The sequence below is a fragment of the Sinohyriopsis cumingii genome, chromosome 11, assembly GCF_028554795.1.
Source record: "Sinohyriopsis cumingii isolate HCF-2022 chromosome 11, ASM2855479v2, whole genome shotgun sequence".
Taxonomy (NCBI): domain Eukaryota; kingdom Metazoa; phylum Mollusca; class Bivalvia; order Unionida; family Unionidae; genus Sinohyriopsis; species Sinohyriopsis cumingii.
This window is the reverse complement of record NC_142971.1, coordinates 3,332,925-3,349,106: the sequence shown is the minus strand read 5'-3', so window position 1 is coordinate 3,349,106 and position 16,182 is coordinate 3,332,925. Positions and strand designations below refer to the sequence as shown.

General features: G+C 35.0%; 1 protein-coding gene across 1 annotated transcript in view; it reads right to left on the bottom strand.

The window, feature by feature from the left end:
• LOC149787538 (uncharacterized) overlaps positions 1-15,644 on the bottom strand; it is a 30,219-nt gene extending 14,575 nt beyond the window's left edge. Inside the window, exons 1-3 of the mRNA XM_089973671.1 lie at positions 15,532-15,644; positions 8,175-8,411; positions 3,670-3,898 (exon numbers count right to left, since the gene is read on the bottom strand). Coding sequence (XP_089829797.1) covers positions 3,670-3,898; positions 8,175-8,359 — 414 coding nt within the window. The 5' untranslated portion in view covers positions 8,360-8,411; positions 15,532-15,644. The remainder of the gene's footprint in view (positions 1-3,669; positions 3,899-8,174; positions 8,412-15,531) is intronic.
• Between the last annotated feature and the right edge of the window lie 538 nt (positions 15,645-16,182).

The window sequence follows — 16,182 nt, the reverse complement described above, 5'->3', positions numbered from 1 at the left end:
CCAAAGAACTAGATTTGGTCACATAAAACCAATATTATTGTGGAGAAAAATTCTTCTTTTAGTCATAATGACCTTGATCTCTGACCTGAAATCAACAGGCGTCAAAATGTGTCAGGATAAAAAAGAGGCATCACAAAAGATCCTGATCTGTTTGTTGTTTATTGAAGAAATTCAAACACATATCATTATCACAGGCACTCATGTCATGGATTTATTAATTTCTACAATAAATATTCAATCTTCCAGCATAATATGTTCTGAAATGCTCATTGTGGAGTCAAACTATAGCATGGTTTTCTAAAAATTACCTTGTCTGCTCAGTATACTGGTTTCTTTTAGCTGACAAGGAAACTTTAGTAAACTAGTGTTTCCCTAGGTGTGTAATACTGAGAGTGGAAAAACTAAATATGGCATCAGAACTATGGGTTGAATCACTTCAAAACAATGCGTGGCAACAAAAATGTGAATCAAATGTTTCTTACATGCATCTCTGATGCACAAATACACATAAAGGGAAACTGGGAATTCATGCTATACTGGTTCAAAGTTGATAATCCTAGAAAAATTAAAATTTATTACAGAAATTAATAATTCATGGTCCATGTGCCTCTGCCTATTATAAGCCTCCCCCCCCCCCACTGCAAGCCTTCCATACTGGGATTTTAATTCCTCACACTCAAGCAATTATTTCCTTTAGAATTTATTTTTGACATTCAAGTCAACATCTTTTCCTAAATATACATGGCTTTAAAAATAAATGCAGCTCTGTTTTTTATGAAGATTTTTATTGGTGTCCAAGGTAATCAAAATTAGTAAAACAGTTCTCTCAGTCGATGAAATTTGTCATCTCATGCTTCTGTGGCATTGAGAGCACTCTATTCAGGAAGCTTGGGATACTCTCAGTACAGTCAAAAGTCAACTGTAATGGTCTTTATGTTTATTTTCTTAGGTCTTTAATATGCACAAAAAGGCACCATTGATGGATCTTTCATATGCCAGAGATGAAAAACATGGGACAATGGCAGAAAGGAACCACCTTGAATGAACCCTGATCAGTGCAAACTATTGAAAAGTCCAAAAGTCCAAAGAACTAAGGCTGCTTGTGAGACTGTTTAGACTGCAACTGAGCAACTTGGGGAAAGATCCAAATGAGAGTCAGGGTGGATGCACTTCGTGGCCAGTTTCAATAGGCCCAGAGCCACTGCAGGGGGCATGTGATGATGGTCCCTCAAATCCTAAGATGCTATGGATGGGATGAGATCTCTGAAGATAATCCCCACCTCAAGTGGTGCAGCCTTTAAAAGGTACTTGCTGTGATCAAGTAAGACCTAAGATATCTCCAAGATGGCATCCCTTTCGAGGTAAAGAAATTCCACCAATTATGCAATTGACATGGGGAGCACAGGACATGATGTCTTCAGGATGGCATCCAGCAAGAACTTAAGTGCTACTGGAGACAACAATTCATCCTTCAAGAGACTGAAGGAGGCTGCCAAAAGATCGGCATGTGAGGCAATCATCACCATGGTGCAGGCAATGAGCTCCAAAGTCTCCAAGATTTTAATGTATGTATGGTAACTTTTTATGAAGCCCAACATATGATAGGTGTAGAGATTACAAACTGGACATATGTCTGTGCATGATAGCTGGTGGGATACATGTCTGCCCCCATTTACCCACGCCTCCATGACATATTAGGCACTCACAAAACAAAAATCCAGAAACTTAAAGGGTACATAATACTTGTTCTTACATTGGAATTATCAAAGGATTGCAATTTAATGAAGCACTGCTTGCTATGCATGATGAAAAAACTTTTCAAAATTATCAAAAGGAGCAGAGCAAAGATAAACACTTAATTGTCATATAAAGGTATAGAATGGGCCCAAAATACAAAGGCGAATTTCAATGAGTGATCTGGCACATGTAAAGTATGCATGTAGTTCATTGACAAAAATAGAAAATATTCCATATGTTGCCTATGACTAAAGATCATGTTCTTCACAATTCTATAACTCCAATACTAACTGGAAATATTTAACTTGGTCCGGGGACAAGGAATCCCGGAAAAAAAGGAAAGCAATGCAACAGTAGCAGGTATCATATTATTGCTATTAAAAGCACATCAATATCACCATCTATTCAGAAGAAATAGTCTAAAGAATTTCAAGATGGCTATCAATTTGGAGGCAAGATCAACAATCATTTAATTTAGGACCAGCTACATACTACCAAAATAGTTTGTTCTGGGTGAAAAGCAAATGTTGATACAACCATATGTTCAGGAGGAGTAGAGAAAACAAGATTTCAAGATGGCTGCTATGACAGCCATACAAGACCATCTTCATTCAGGACTAACAGGATATCATAAAAAAGTCTTTGAATGAAAACTCCCCATGTCCAAATGACCAGGTAGAATAGCAGTAACAAGGACATTATGATGGCCACCATGACAGCCATGATTTCTGTTCTGTCTAAATTAATACTCTGAAATGTGGATACACACAAAGAGCTTGATAGGAATGGTAGGATGCCTCAGGTACATACTCAGCATCTGCTGGCCTGAGACAGTCTACAATGAAACATTCTGGGAAAGAACAATGACAGAAGAGATAGAAGTCCAGATATGCAAATGAAAATGGAAATAAAGAGGACAAACACTTAGGAAACTGAGAAAAAAAACATCATGAGACAATCAGAGAGATGGAACCTACAAGGCAAAAGCAAAAGAGGAAGGGAGGGGAAAAAACCACATGATGGCACAGAGAACCTGAGCAGGAGATGAAGGTAAGGGGATATAACTGGATCAGGACTGAGAACATGGTAGAAGACCTAGAAAAATGGATATATATATATATATATATATATATATATATATATATATATATATATATATATATATATATATATATATATAATTACCATGACAGTCAAATTGAACGTCAGACCATTTTCATTCAGGACCATCAAAAGATCATACACATTATTTCAGTAAAACTCTGTTAATACAACCATATATTCAGAATGAGTAGTGATAAGAAGATTTTGAAGATGGCATCATTCTCATTTGGGACCACCTGCATATTGTAAATACACTTTTAGTGAAAATCAAATGTCAGTGTTACCATCCATTCAGGTGGAGTAGTGAGAAGAAAGTATCAAGATGGCTAACACTGTGGCCATGCTGGATGACAATTCAGCACCATTTTCATTGGGGACCATCTACATGTCTTTATGTAAAAACCATAATTCAAAATTGACCATTCATTGAGGAGAGAGATAAAATGTTTCCCATGGTGTCAAATCAGTACTTCTTCATTTAGTACCTTTTACATGCTATAAGAAGTCTTTTAGCAAAAACATAATAATAATATGACTATCTGATCAGAGTAGCTAGAACATGATTTTCAAGACGGCCACTATAGCAGTCTTATTTGGACACTGTGGCAGCCATACTGGATCTTTGAAAGGCACCATATTTGTTTGAAATAAACTAGTACCTGCAACGAATGTGTGTAAAGTTTCATGGCAATCCTTTCAATAATTTAGGAGAAATAGTAATAACAAAATCTGTGCTATTGGATGGACAGAAGGATGAATAGGCATTGCAAAAGCTCTTCTGGTCTTTGACCACTAGAGACAAAAATAAGTTTTCAAACTCTCCTTTACCTCTGGTCTGAGTGCCTGCTGTGCTGCTAAAAACGTAACACAGAGTTTCTCTATTTCTCTAATCTGAAAGACTCTAGCGGCATAGAGGATATGTTCAGCAGACTGGGAGTCGACGGTTATTGCTTGTGTGTAGAAAAATTCCACCAGGCGCTGTGTGGCATCTGCATGTAAGTCACTTCTAAGAGTTATCTCAGAACACTGTGATGAGCTGGGCTGTCCAAATAAATCTCTGTAAAATAAAAGCAAAATAGTTTGAGCACTGTACTCAAAATCAACAGCAGTTAATAAAAATAATCTCATCTACTTTAATATTACTTCCATTTATCTTACTTTTTATGCTGTTATATGCCAAGATGAGAATTAATTATCAGTGCTCCAAAACAGGAAAGCTCTTTATCTGAAATCTGCATAATCTTTCACGGTCTACTCTTCTTCTCACAGCCACCTGCCCCATGAGATTGCTGTTGTACATAAAATGTCTTCAACGCAAGTGGATTTTGACATGGGGCAAGTGGTTCTTCAAAATAAAAACGCACTTGTCCACGGCTGAGAAGAGAATTTTCTGGAGCAGTTGTTTATTTCGAGTCATTAAAAATTATATACATTTTCTCAATAGTAGCTTTAATCTGATATTGTAGAAAGAATGTTTTACAGGTATTTAACAATTCTGCACTAAACTTATTGACACAGTATATGTCTGTGCATGTGTTAATGCTGGTCTATCTCACTAATGAAGATTTAACTTGGCATCCCTAGATTCCAATAATGCACAAAATACATCCTCATGTTATTGTTCATTCTAAGGAATTTATGTAATTTATATCCTAATTCATTTTTCAATTTATAAAAATTCAAAAATAAAATTCCTGCTTTAGTCCACCATTCTCTTAAAATATAATAAGTGTTTTGATTGGATTTTGTGTACATATACTGAACCCTCTCAAACTAACATATAGGTGATATTGGTTGTAAAATTTAACTTAGCAATGCAGGGCTCGAATTTAACACAAATTTCTTTGTAGCCAGAAGGACTAGCATACTGAGAAATTTACTAGTCCTGCCAAATCTTTACTAGTCCTGTTCACAAAACAATGTCACACAGCTTTCATGTACATTTACCAATTCAGTTTTAAAGTTCGAACAACCCGCAACAAAACTGGATGTTTTCTGTGTGTTTGTTTTTGTGAATTGCGTACACCAGTTACACCACATAACATTCCTTTCCTCGTCATAATTCATCCATTCCCTGCCATTTGTCCATTTCTTCTGAAATTTTCCATTACGCTTTTCCCTATCATAAGAATTATTCCTCATCATTATCATTCAACTTTTGCTTTTTTTCCAGTGGCTGAACACCTTCTATCAAATGCCACATTTTGCCTGTCTTATAAGGAGGGAATTGTGCCTTGTTTTGAAATACAAGATGTTATAATATAGGTTATGTGAATTATTTAAAGCAAGAAAAGAAATGGCATAATGTCCTTTATATAAGAAAGTCAGAGCAAGAAACACATTTCAAAACATGTGTCATTGTCCCCTCCCACAATTAAATGGCCTCTCCCTAACAAAGACTTAACTTCAGCGGATGTTCTGCATGATCAAAGCAGTGGCTATTGTAAACACTGTTATAAAATATTAGCATCAGAAGATAGTGTTAGTTTCAGCTTGGAAAAGGTGTGTTCCCATCAAACAAAGCCATGTGACACTCGGCGCATTGTATTTAACAGCTCCAATTACGGTAATATAAGACGTAAGTTTGGTAATTGTTCCTAATTAATCGAACCTCAATATATTGTTGAAATTAATAATAAGGTGGAAAATTTTCAAATCTTAGATGCCCATGCTTAGAGTTTTTAATTCCCAACAAATGAATGGCATTCTGCTTGGATATCTTCACGTGTATTCAATTATTTGTTCATTCTTGTAAGGGAAAAATACAAAAACTATTCTTATCATCACAGAAAAATTAGTTGTATGGAAAGGATGTGTCAATAATGTAACCATAATAAACTGATCTAATTGTTATAATTATTTCGATGGAAATGTAAAATATTTAGTTTCCTGTTTGTGACTGCTGGAGCATTTGAGTAGCAAGCAAAAAAGAAAGAACCGTAAAAAAAAAAAAGTCAAACTAATTTCTTTGAATAGTTTTTGCCCTGTTCTTTTGTGTGGTATACAGCTTTGTAGTTTGTTACTGTGGTCAAGTGAATAAAGTGTGATACCACATATTTTTTCATTTAATTTGTTATCAGATTAATTAGGATCAATTACCGAACTTCCGTTGTTAATGACGGAACCATAATTTTCACTGTTAAGTGAAATGCACAAAATTGGATGGATTCTTGTTATAGAAGTGTACTTTTCCAAAGCAGAAATTGACTTCATCTTCTCATGCTAATATTTTATGACTGTGTTTACAATGGCCACTGCTTTGATTCTACAGAACATCTGCTAAGTCAAGTCTTTATTAGGGAATGGCGTAAACATACGCTGACTATTGATAACTGAAACTTACTAGCCCATCAGACTATTAACATTATGAAAGTTACTAGTCTGACAGGAAATCTGCTAGTCTCAGGCTAGCGGACTTCCATTAATTTTGAGCCCTGCAATGATAAATATCCAATTCTGGCCATGTTTTCAGGAAAGCATCCAGAAGAGCTCCTGCATTGCGGACGTACATTATTTTCTCATTATGTCAAACAACTAAAAACAAAACAGATTAAATACTCTTCGTTCCATTTTTTTTGCTCAAGTATACACAAGCACCTTAAAGTAACATCTCTTAAACAAAATTCTTTTCATAAAGTTCTGAATCCATCCTTAGCCATTTTAATGACTAATAAAGGTGCATATGTAAAGTTTCATGGCAATCCTTGCAGTAATTTATTGTTATGAACTTTCATAGGCAACAATTCTCTGCATTGGAAAACAGGTTCTGTTTATAAGCAATATATGGTAGAAAAATAACAAATCTACCAACTGGGTTTTAACACATTAACCCCTGGTGACGAGTTAAGGTGGCAGGAGGTAGTAGCCTTCTGCCGAGCTCTGTAGTGTCATAGTCATGCATGCTACACTAAAGTGGGTGGTATTATAGAAAGGTAGACAGATGTAGTTCTACAATGATACCAAATAATCTGGAATTTCTAGTTGCACTACAAAATACATAGAGAAAAACCTCATTTTTTGGACCTGATTTTTTTCTAGTAAAAATTCACCTGTTGTCAGAATCCAATTTTGTGTCTGGATTTTAGACTTTTTGGTCTCAGATCTAAGGCAAACCAGTATGAACTGCAAACAGACAGATAAAAATTTGCAAAAAGTAGTTTAAGATGGGCATTTGGAATAAAGAGTGGTCTCGATACAAAAATAATGGCTCTGTTAAGCAAAAGAAACAAACAATTTTTTTTTACCCTTCTGCTCTTGCACGAGCCAAATAGCCAATGAAAAATGATGTTTCTAACACAACTAGGCAGTATGCTATTGGAAGATCACCTGGGATTTGGTGTTTTCGGATGCATTCAGAAATAGCTTTCAAAATGTGTTTCCTACTCGAATTTCAGGTGAAAATGACAAAAACCTCCAGGGGTTAACGTGTTAATAGCCACCCCATTTATTCATCAGACCTTTTTTGGAAAAAAGCATTTGCTCATTGATCTAAATGTACCTTCTTATGTTATTATTTCTAAAATGAAAGCAACATAAGTACAGCATAAGACAATGAAACAAATCTTAATCAGTTAATGCCTCTTGTAACTATGAACATGGTTGTCATGGCAACTCTTATTTCCCCAACTCCTATTTCCACATGATATCAATTATAAAAATATTTTTCTCTTTAACAATTTTTTTGTTCAGATGATGTAAAGATAAATTTGTATGTGACTTAAATTGTACACAAATCATTGACATATTTGTAAATTAAATATTTCCATTACTGACATGTAGTACGCATCCTTCATTCATTCATGTCCTCATGTATTTATGTTTGCTCATTTATTTTATAGCCATTATCTGAGTTGGAGAAATAACTGCATGTTTTTTTCTATAACTGATGAAATATGACATCTCTTCTGTTCCCACTGACTGCTCCAGTGGCCTAGTGGTTAGAGCATCTGCCTTGGGTGTGGGAGGTCGTGGGTTTGATCCCTGGCCGAGTCATACAAAAGACTTGTAACAAAATTGTACTGACAACTGCCGTGCTTGGTACTCAGCATTAAAAGGTTAGTGTTAGTACTGGTCAGCCTGGTGTCAGAATAATGTGACTGGGTGGGACATCATGCTACATGATGCCCCAATGCTAGACATCACTATAAACTGCCACACAGTAGACACTGTAGTGATATGACTGAAAAATTGTTAAAGCTATATTAAAAATCCAAATCACACACACACTGTTCACACTGAATTCTATCTTATGAATGAAAGAAATACAACATAACAGAGAATCAGCTTGGGATAACTGGGGGAGGGGGGAATATGATAACAGTAAGGATGTATACCTCAGGTATTGACTGCATGCAGCCAGCACCACTCTATGAGCTTGCAGCTTGACACCACCAATATTTAGTACTATGTCACACAGTTCATGATTATGATAAAACTGCTCATAGTTGTGCAACACTGTTTTTCCAAGCTGGTCACTTTGGTAGCGGAGAGATAATGGTACAGATGCCGTGGCCGCCATCACTGTCAAAAGTCAAGTTCCATTGTGGCCAACAGCCTCAGGTTTAAAATAGCTAAAAAGAAAAAGAGCCCATTTTCAATATTAGTTAAAACAAACACAAGGAAATATTACCCTTAGAGATGAACAGAACTCACAAAAAGAAAAAAGTATCACCAATGGCAAATGATATATGTCTTGTGATGTTTTCCCCAATTGATGACCTTGAACTCTAGGAACATGGCTATTGTATGATGAAAGTGGGAACCTTGGTAAAGTTCAATTCATGAAAATATCTGAAGGAGTTGATTGTTGTTGTTGTTGTTGTTGTCGGGTTTAACGATATTGTTCAGCACACGATAGGCTATGTATGGCAGCCAGTACTAATGGTGGAGGAAGAACCCAGGAAAACCCCGGGAAGAACCACTGACCCACAAGAAGCTACTGGCAAGCTTTCTCGCATACCCACATTGGCTGAATCTCCGTTACAGATCACTGCCATCTCACCTCTGTCTGCGTGGGTTCAAGTCTCGGATTCAGCCAATATGGGTATGTGAGAAAGCTTGCCAGTAGTTTCTCGTGGGTCAGTGGTTCTTTCCGGGGGTTATCCCAGGTTCTTCCTCCACCATTAATACTGGCTGCCATGTATAGCCTATCGTGTGCTGAAAAATGGCATTAAACCCTACAACAACAACATCAGATCAAAATAGGATTAGCAATAGGGACTCAAAAGTAGTGGCAAGCTCAAGACCATGCCATTATTATGAATGGATTTTGCTCATTATCAAACTCATGAGATATTGATGAAAAAATCTACATTCCAAGTTTTATCAAAATAGAATTAAATCAATACAAACATGAAAAAAGCTATTTAACCATGGTTAAATGAAGGAGTAAAAGGAGTGTCTGGTCTTGATGCAACCCCTGAGAGCTTCCATGGATCAAGAAGTGATCGTTCCCATACCCTCCAAAGACTGAGAAATATATCTAAGTTCCACAGGACTCAAATCAAAACTGTCCCAATGGAACAGAACTCTCAAGGGAAAAGAATGATCCCATACACTCCTGGGACCAGGAGATAAGGATCCCATACTCTCCTGGGGTCAAGATATATTGAGGGGAAGATCATTTTTCAATCCCTTTATAGGGGTGTTGACTCTTGGCCAGTTTTCAAGCATGAACAAAAGACAACAGTACTAGCAACCATCCTTTCCCATACACATTTTACAGGATAAACCAGTGTGGTGGGAATCCAACGTGGCCTTCTTATCACCATATTTGCGATATTCTAACAGAAAAGTATGCACTACTAAAACCAGTATTCTCTCTGAAAGTTGTAAGCAAACATTTATGTCGAAGCAATACAATAACATTATACAACAACCAAATTAGTACTGCTCAAGAGAATACACATTCAAAGTGGTGCAACTAAATTATCTGACGCAACAATTAAGTTAATGCTGCCTAAGCAAGTACTTATTAAAAAAATGAAGCAGTGTCCAATGCAGTTATTGAACATACTGCAAAAAGAAATACATATTAATCGATCAATTTTGCACAACAACTTATGAACAAAACAATTAAGAGCACTTCCTAAGCATGTACTATTAATTATTAATTACCAAAATTGATGAAAAATGGGGGATTAAGATTCTATAACCATGATTAAATAGTAATACTTACCATAGGCAAAAATATAATTGAGTACTGCTGAAACAAGTACTAAAAGTAAATTTCCAAAACTGTCCACACTGGAGGAATTGCTTACCCAAACACCTGGTAACAGAAGGGAGAGAACTGAGAAAAGCACTGCAAGAACCTTCCTAAATCATCAAGAGAGTTAACACCAGACGATGAATATTCTGACTGGATAACTTGCCCCAAAAGTATCAAAACATGGAAACAAAGGCAATATTCACAGAGTCAATTAAAAACATCTTAGCATTCCAAGCATCCAAGGAAAGTAATAAAAATATCCTGAATGATCAGATGGCATGGTAGTCTGACTGACTCTCTGTTCCTGGTTTCTAGAATTTGGCATAAAATAGGAGCTTAGTCTAGACAAGGGGATTTGCATCACACAAGGTAAGCAAGGCATCAGTGACAGGTATTGTAGTATTGCTTTTAAATAGAATTTGGCATGCATATGTGTTTCTATATGAAGATGACCTGATTAAATTTTCAGAGAATCAAAGCAATTTTTGCCTTCTAAACACGTGTTTAACTTTCTGGCACAAACCACTTTAGCATGATTAAGCAAAATCTAATTGAGGTAGAAAACAAAATTTCATGTAGGCATGTTTGTTTGCAGATATAAATGACCTGATTCAAATTAGTTATGTTTGGTTGCAGATGTAAATGACCTGATTGACCCGATTCAAATTAGGCATGTTTGTTTGCAGATGTAAATGACCTGATTCAAATTAGTTATGTTTGTTTGCTGATGTAAATGACCTGATTGACCCGATTAAAATTAGTTATGTTTATTTGCTGATGTAAATGACCCGATATAAATTAAGCATATTTGATTGCAGATGTAAATGACTTGATTCCATATTAACATAGCAAGTTTTCTTTTTTTCCTTTTTTTAATCTTTGGAACTTTTGGGACTTATGACTTTTAGTTAGCATTTGTACATACATGTTTTACAAATGAAAATCTAGCCGTTTTTTTCTCTTTTTATTCATCCTAACAAGATTTTTAAAAGCCTAAAGTCCATCAAAAGTACTGACTGGAAGAAAAAAAAAATTCATGAATCAATGAGAAGTCCATTTCTTCTGTCAATTTCTTATTTTTAACATGCTGAGTATTTAGAGGATACCTGATATTTCTGAAAAACTGAAAAGTTGTAAATTCACCTTGTTGCTAAATACAGAATTAGTGTCTGTTACCTGGAACACTTTGCATGCAACATCATACTGCTCTTGCACAAACAGATGATGGGATACTTATGCTTAACTATGATTTTTTATAGTCTGTGAACTATGTTGATATCCTCATATACGGGTAGGAAATAACACAGATATCCTCATATACGGGTAGGAAATAACACAGATATCCTCATATACGGGTAGGAAATAACACTGATATACTCATATATGGGTAGGAAATAACACTAATATACTCATATACAGGTAGGAAATAACACTGATATACTCATATATGGGTAGGAAATAACACTAATATACTCATATATGGGTAGGAAATAACACTAATATACTCATATACGGGTAGGAAATAACACAGATATCCTCATATACGGGTAGGAAATAACACTGATATACTCATATACGGGTAGGAAATAATAATAATAATAATAATAATAATGACCTGATTTAAAGAGGGTAACACAATTAGCTAAAAACTAATCTACCTTGAGGCCCTCATACAAAGGAATTTATTTATTTAAGCTGCATCTCTGAAGCCACTGAATATATTGGGTTTGGAAGAAGGAAATAGAGTGGGCATTTCTAATCTCAGCTGGAATACTATTCCAGAGCAGAGTTCCAGAGTATTGGAAACTTTTTTTAAATAACTCCTTATTTGGTTTGGGAATTTTATACTGTTTGGTAGACATGGATCGCAGGTGGGGAGTATTACCAGGTAGCCTATACTGGAATAGTGATTGTAAATATTCAGGAGCACTATTCTGAGATATCCTGTACATTAATTTGGCTTTTCTCAAACAGATTCGGTCTTTAATAGGTAATATTTTTAACCTACCAGCTAAACTTTCCTTGCTTTCTTTCTGGATTGATATTAGCCCAAATGCTCTTTTTTGAAGATGTGCCAGCTTTGCTATGTTTTTATCATTTGAATTACCCCATACTGTACTACAGTAGTCCAAATAGGGTTGTATGTAACTGTTATAAAATAGCTTCCTGTGCCTTTCAGGGAGAAAATGTCTTATCCTACTGAGAAGCCATAAACTTGAATTGACTTTTTTACTGGTATGTTTGATATGTTCAGTCCATGATAGGTTATTATCTACCAGAACACCAAGTAGCCTATCATGACAGACTATTTGCAGATTTGTATCCTTCCATGTCAGACATAGTTCATCACTATCAAGATTTGTCCTTCTTTGCCGTGTTGAGATAAGTAATATTTTAGTTTTACCAGTATTTACCACCATGCCATTACATGTGCACCAGTTTTCCAGTTTGTTTAGTGCATTCTGTAAAGAAATTTCGAGCTCATGCTTTGTGTTTTGGATGTCTGACAATGTTGTGTCATCTGCATAGAGATCTGTAGATGATATTGAGTCTCTTAGTAAAAGTGGTAGGTCATTAATAAATAAAATGAATAGTAGTGGACCTAGAATTGAGCCTTGTGGTACTCCATATCTAATTGTTTCAGGTTCAGACAGAACATTATTTATGTAAACATGTTGTGTTCTCTCATTTAAGTATGAAGTAAACCATCTAATTGTTCTTTCATCACACTGGTAGATTTTCAGTTTCTTCAAAAGGATTTCATGACCCACCATGTCAAAAGCTTTCCTGAAATCTACAAATACAGATCCTATTATTCTACCTTGGTCAAGTACTTGAAGCCATTTACCAGTTAGGGAGATCAAGGCAGTCTCACAGGAATGATTCTGTCTAAAGCCCGATTGATTAGGGTGTAACAGCAAGTGTTTGGTTAAATATGACATGAATGAGTCATGGACATGTTTTTCAATCAATTTTGACAAGTTTGGTAGTATTGAAATTGGTCGGTAGTTATCAGCATCATCCTTAGAACCAGATTTGTGAATAGGAGTTACTTTTGCAGTTTTCCATATTTTGGGGACAGATGAGGTTGCAATACTTAAATTAATTATGAATGTTATGCTATCTACAATAGCAAAGGCAGAAGATTTAATGAGTCGTGGACCAATCTGATCAAGTCCTGTAGCTTTCTTGGTATCAAGTTCACTGAGACATTTTTTAACAAAGTTTTTTGACACTGGTGGGATAGAGAAACATACCTCCTTTGAGATTTAACACTGATATACTCATATATAGGTAGGAAATAACACTAATATACTCATATATGGGTAGGAAATAACACTAATATACTCATATACGGGTAGGAAATAACACTGATATACTCATATATGGGAAGGAAATAACACTAATATACTCATATATGGGTAGGAAATAACACTGATATACTCATATATGGGTAGGAAATAACACTAATATACTCATATATGGGTAGGAAATAACACTAATATACTCATATACGGGTAGGAAATAACACTGTAGGGTAGGAAATAACACTAATATACTCATATACGGGTAGGAAATAACACTGATATGCTCATATCTGTGTACTAAATAACACTTGAGGATAAAATACAAACCAGATTTAATAGATTAAAAAAAAGATTTGTTTAAAAAGTCTTTAAATCCTCTAATGTGTGGAGATTAGTCATTTATTGGCTAAGAAGATAAGCTATTTCATTATTCTGTCTAATGAAGTCAGTAAATAAAACACCACTTCAATAGTAACCTCAGGTCATTGTCCTAATTTGTTTCTTATATTTCCACTCATGGTGTCAGTAAAATCAGTATGTCCATTTGTGAAATGTTATTGTAATTTATCATCATCTTATTTATTTTCATTCATGGGAAGCAGTAAATTCATATGTTTCACAATTCTCCAATTTGTCAATCTCTGCTTACATTCACTGATTGTTCATTCATTTATTTGTTCTTTCTATCATTTCTTTTATTCTTAAGTAAACTCTTTTACTCAACAACTCACATGATCTGCTTCTGTTTGTTCACCCATTTCATTGTGCATTCCTTTTCATTATAATGGTGAAATGGAAAATGAAATGAATAAGATTATTCATGGCAATCTCAATAAAAATTATAAAGAAAAAAATCATAAAATTTTATCAACTGACAACATATGCACTATTTAAAAAATTTCATGCATTAATTTTTTCACGCATTAAATAGATTGTTTGTATCGACATGGTATGGAAGATTAAATCAATCAACAAAATATAAGTATGTATTATACAAAATACAATTCATAAAATGTTGAGAAATATATATGCAGAAGATTACTTTTTTCATTCCTCTGGAACTTTTTATATTCAGATGCATAACTTGGATATAGATGGAGGTTGAAGTCTGAGCCATTGCAATAGAGTGGGGGTGTGTGTGACCAGTTCCATAAATAATTTACTATTTGTTGATTACAAATATTATGCTTTTTTTAAATTACCAAGATATTAAAGAACAAATGTTAAATGTTGGTGTGCCCATCCATCTTTAGAAAAATGTTATAATTGATGTCATCTCAAAGTCCACAGTTTAGGTACCAATAATTAACTACAAAAGAACCTGTACTGTCTGGCAACTGTAGTGGCCTTTTTGTACGTATTATAAGATAGTAGCCTAACTTACTAAAACAATGAACAGAATTTACTTTGATATTCACTTGCAGTGAGATAACATTGTAACCATACTTTACATTTGATAACCGTGACTTTCTACCTGCCTGAATGATAATATAGTTCCTAAAACATTGTCTCCTTTCACAGTTTGTCTGTAGGTGTCAAGACATTCCCCATGCAGACTATTTTTTAAGTATTAGCTAACTACGCCTGCCAACACATCGTCCTAATTCACAAACAGGCTTATTGGCAATGCCAGATCAACAGTATTAGTATGCAGTTGATTTGTGTACAGAATGACATTATATTGCGTAGAACCAGGGTTCTGTTTCCTTAGATGCATTTTTTAACTGCTCAGCGTACCTGGGAAATAATGAAAAATGTCACCTTTACTTTACACAACTGTTGTGCCACATTTACAACCACGTCGAAATTTTGCAATATTTTCTGCATAGTTCGAATCAAACATTATTATGGCCCGGGAGTAAAGTCGGGTTTGAATCAGCCATGGTCCAAATCGGTCTGTACCCATAAAAGATTTAGCATATACGTGTTATTGTTTGTATGCATGGTTTGTATTTTAATTTCCTGCACATCTTACCTTCAGACTTTCTGAAATTTCAGTACAAAAACACCGTACGCCTACAATGCAAAATATAAACATAACCCCATTTAATCGATTGATTCCGTGTATGTAGATGGACGATGCAATATTTGAAGGGCATGATATTTTAAACGCTACGTTTGCATATAACAAGGTAAATCGTCAGAGCTGTAACATTCTTAATTTCAAAATACCTGCAACATATGTTCAATAAACTGAAGAACTGTCAGGTTTTCCCCATCTACGGAATGTTTTATGCAACATGTCATTTATTATCCTTAATATTAAATAACATTGAGGTATCGAAACCCGTCTAACCAACAATGTTTGGTATTCATCTGTTCTTTTCCTTAAAATTTAGCAAACAAGTTGCGATTGCCAAGAAGGTAGGGCAAAGCACGGAATTTGGTATTAGGAGACATATGTTCATCATCATTGATTCCGTAAATAATGTATATGGGGTTTCTGTTATAAAATTGCATGTCATATTTATTGAAAGGTATTACTTTATAAAACATTAATGAATTAAAGTATCTATGAGTTACAATTGCTAGTGAACTGAAATGGAGCCTTCAAATCACAGGTGCTCGACGCGAGCTTGATGTTAAGAAATAAAATAATAATCTAAAGGAAAAAAATTATACAGAGTGACAAAACTCCTTAGATTACCCCCATGACCCGTTCTGACTTAGGACCCTCTCTATCATAATATATTGAAATACTAATGAACACACAAGTGTTTTAGGGGCATCAACTGAAAGATATTTGCGAATGGAGCTGATGTGTCAAAGCTCAAGATATGAAGCCTTGCATATGTTCATGACATGTTGGTGCATTGTGATAGT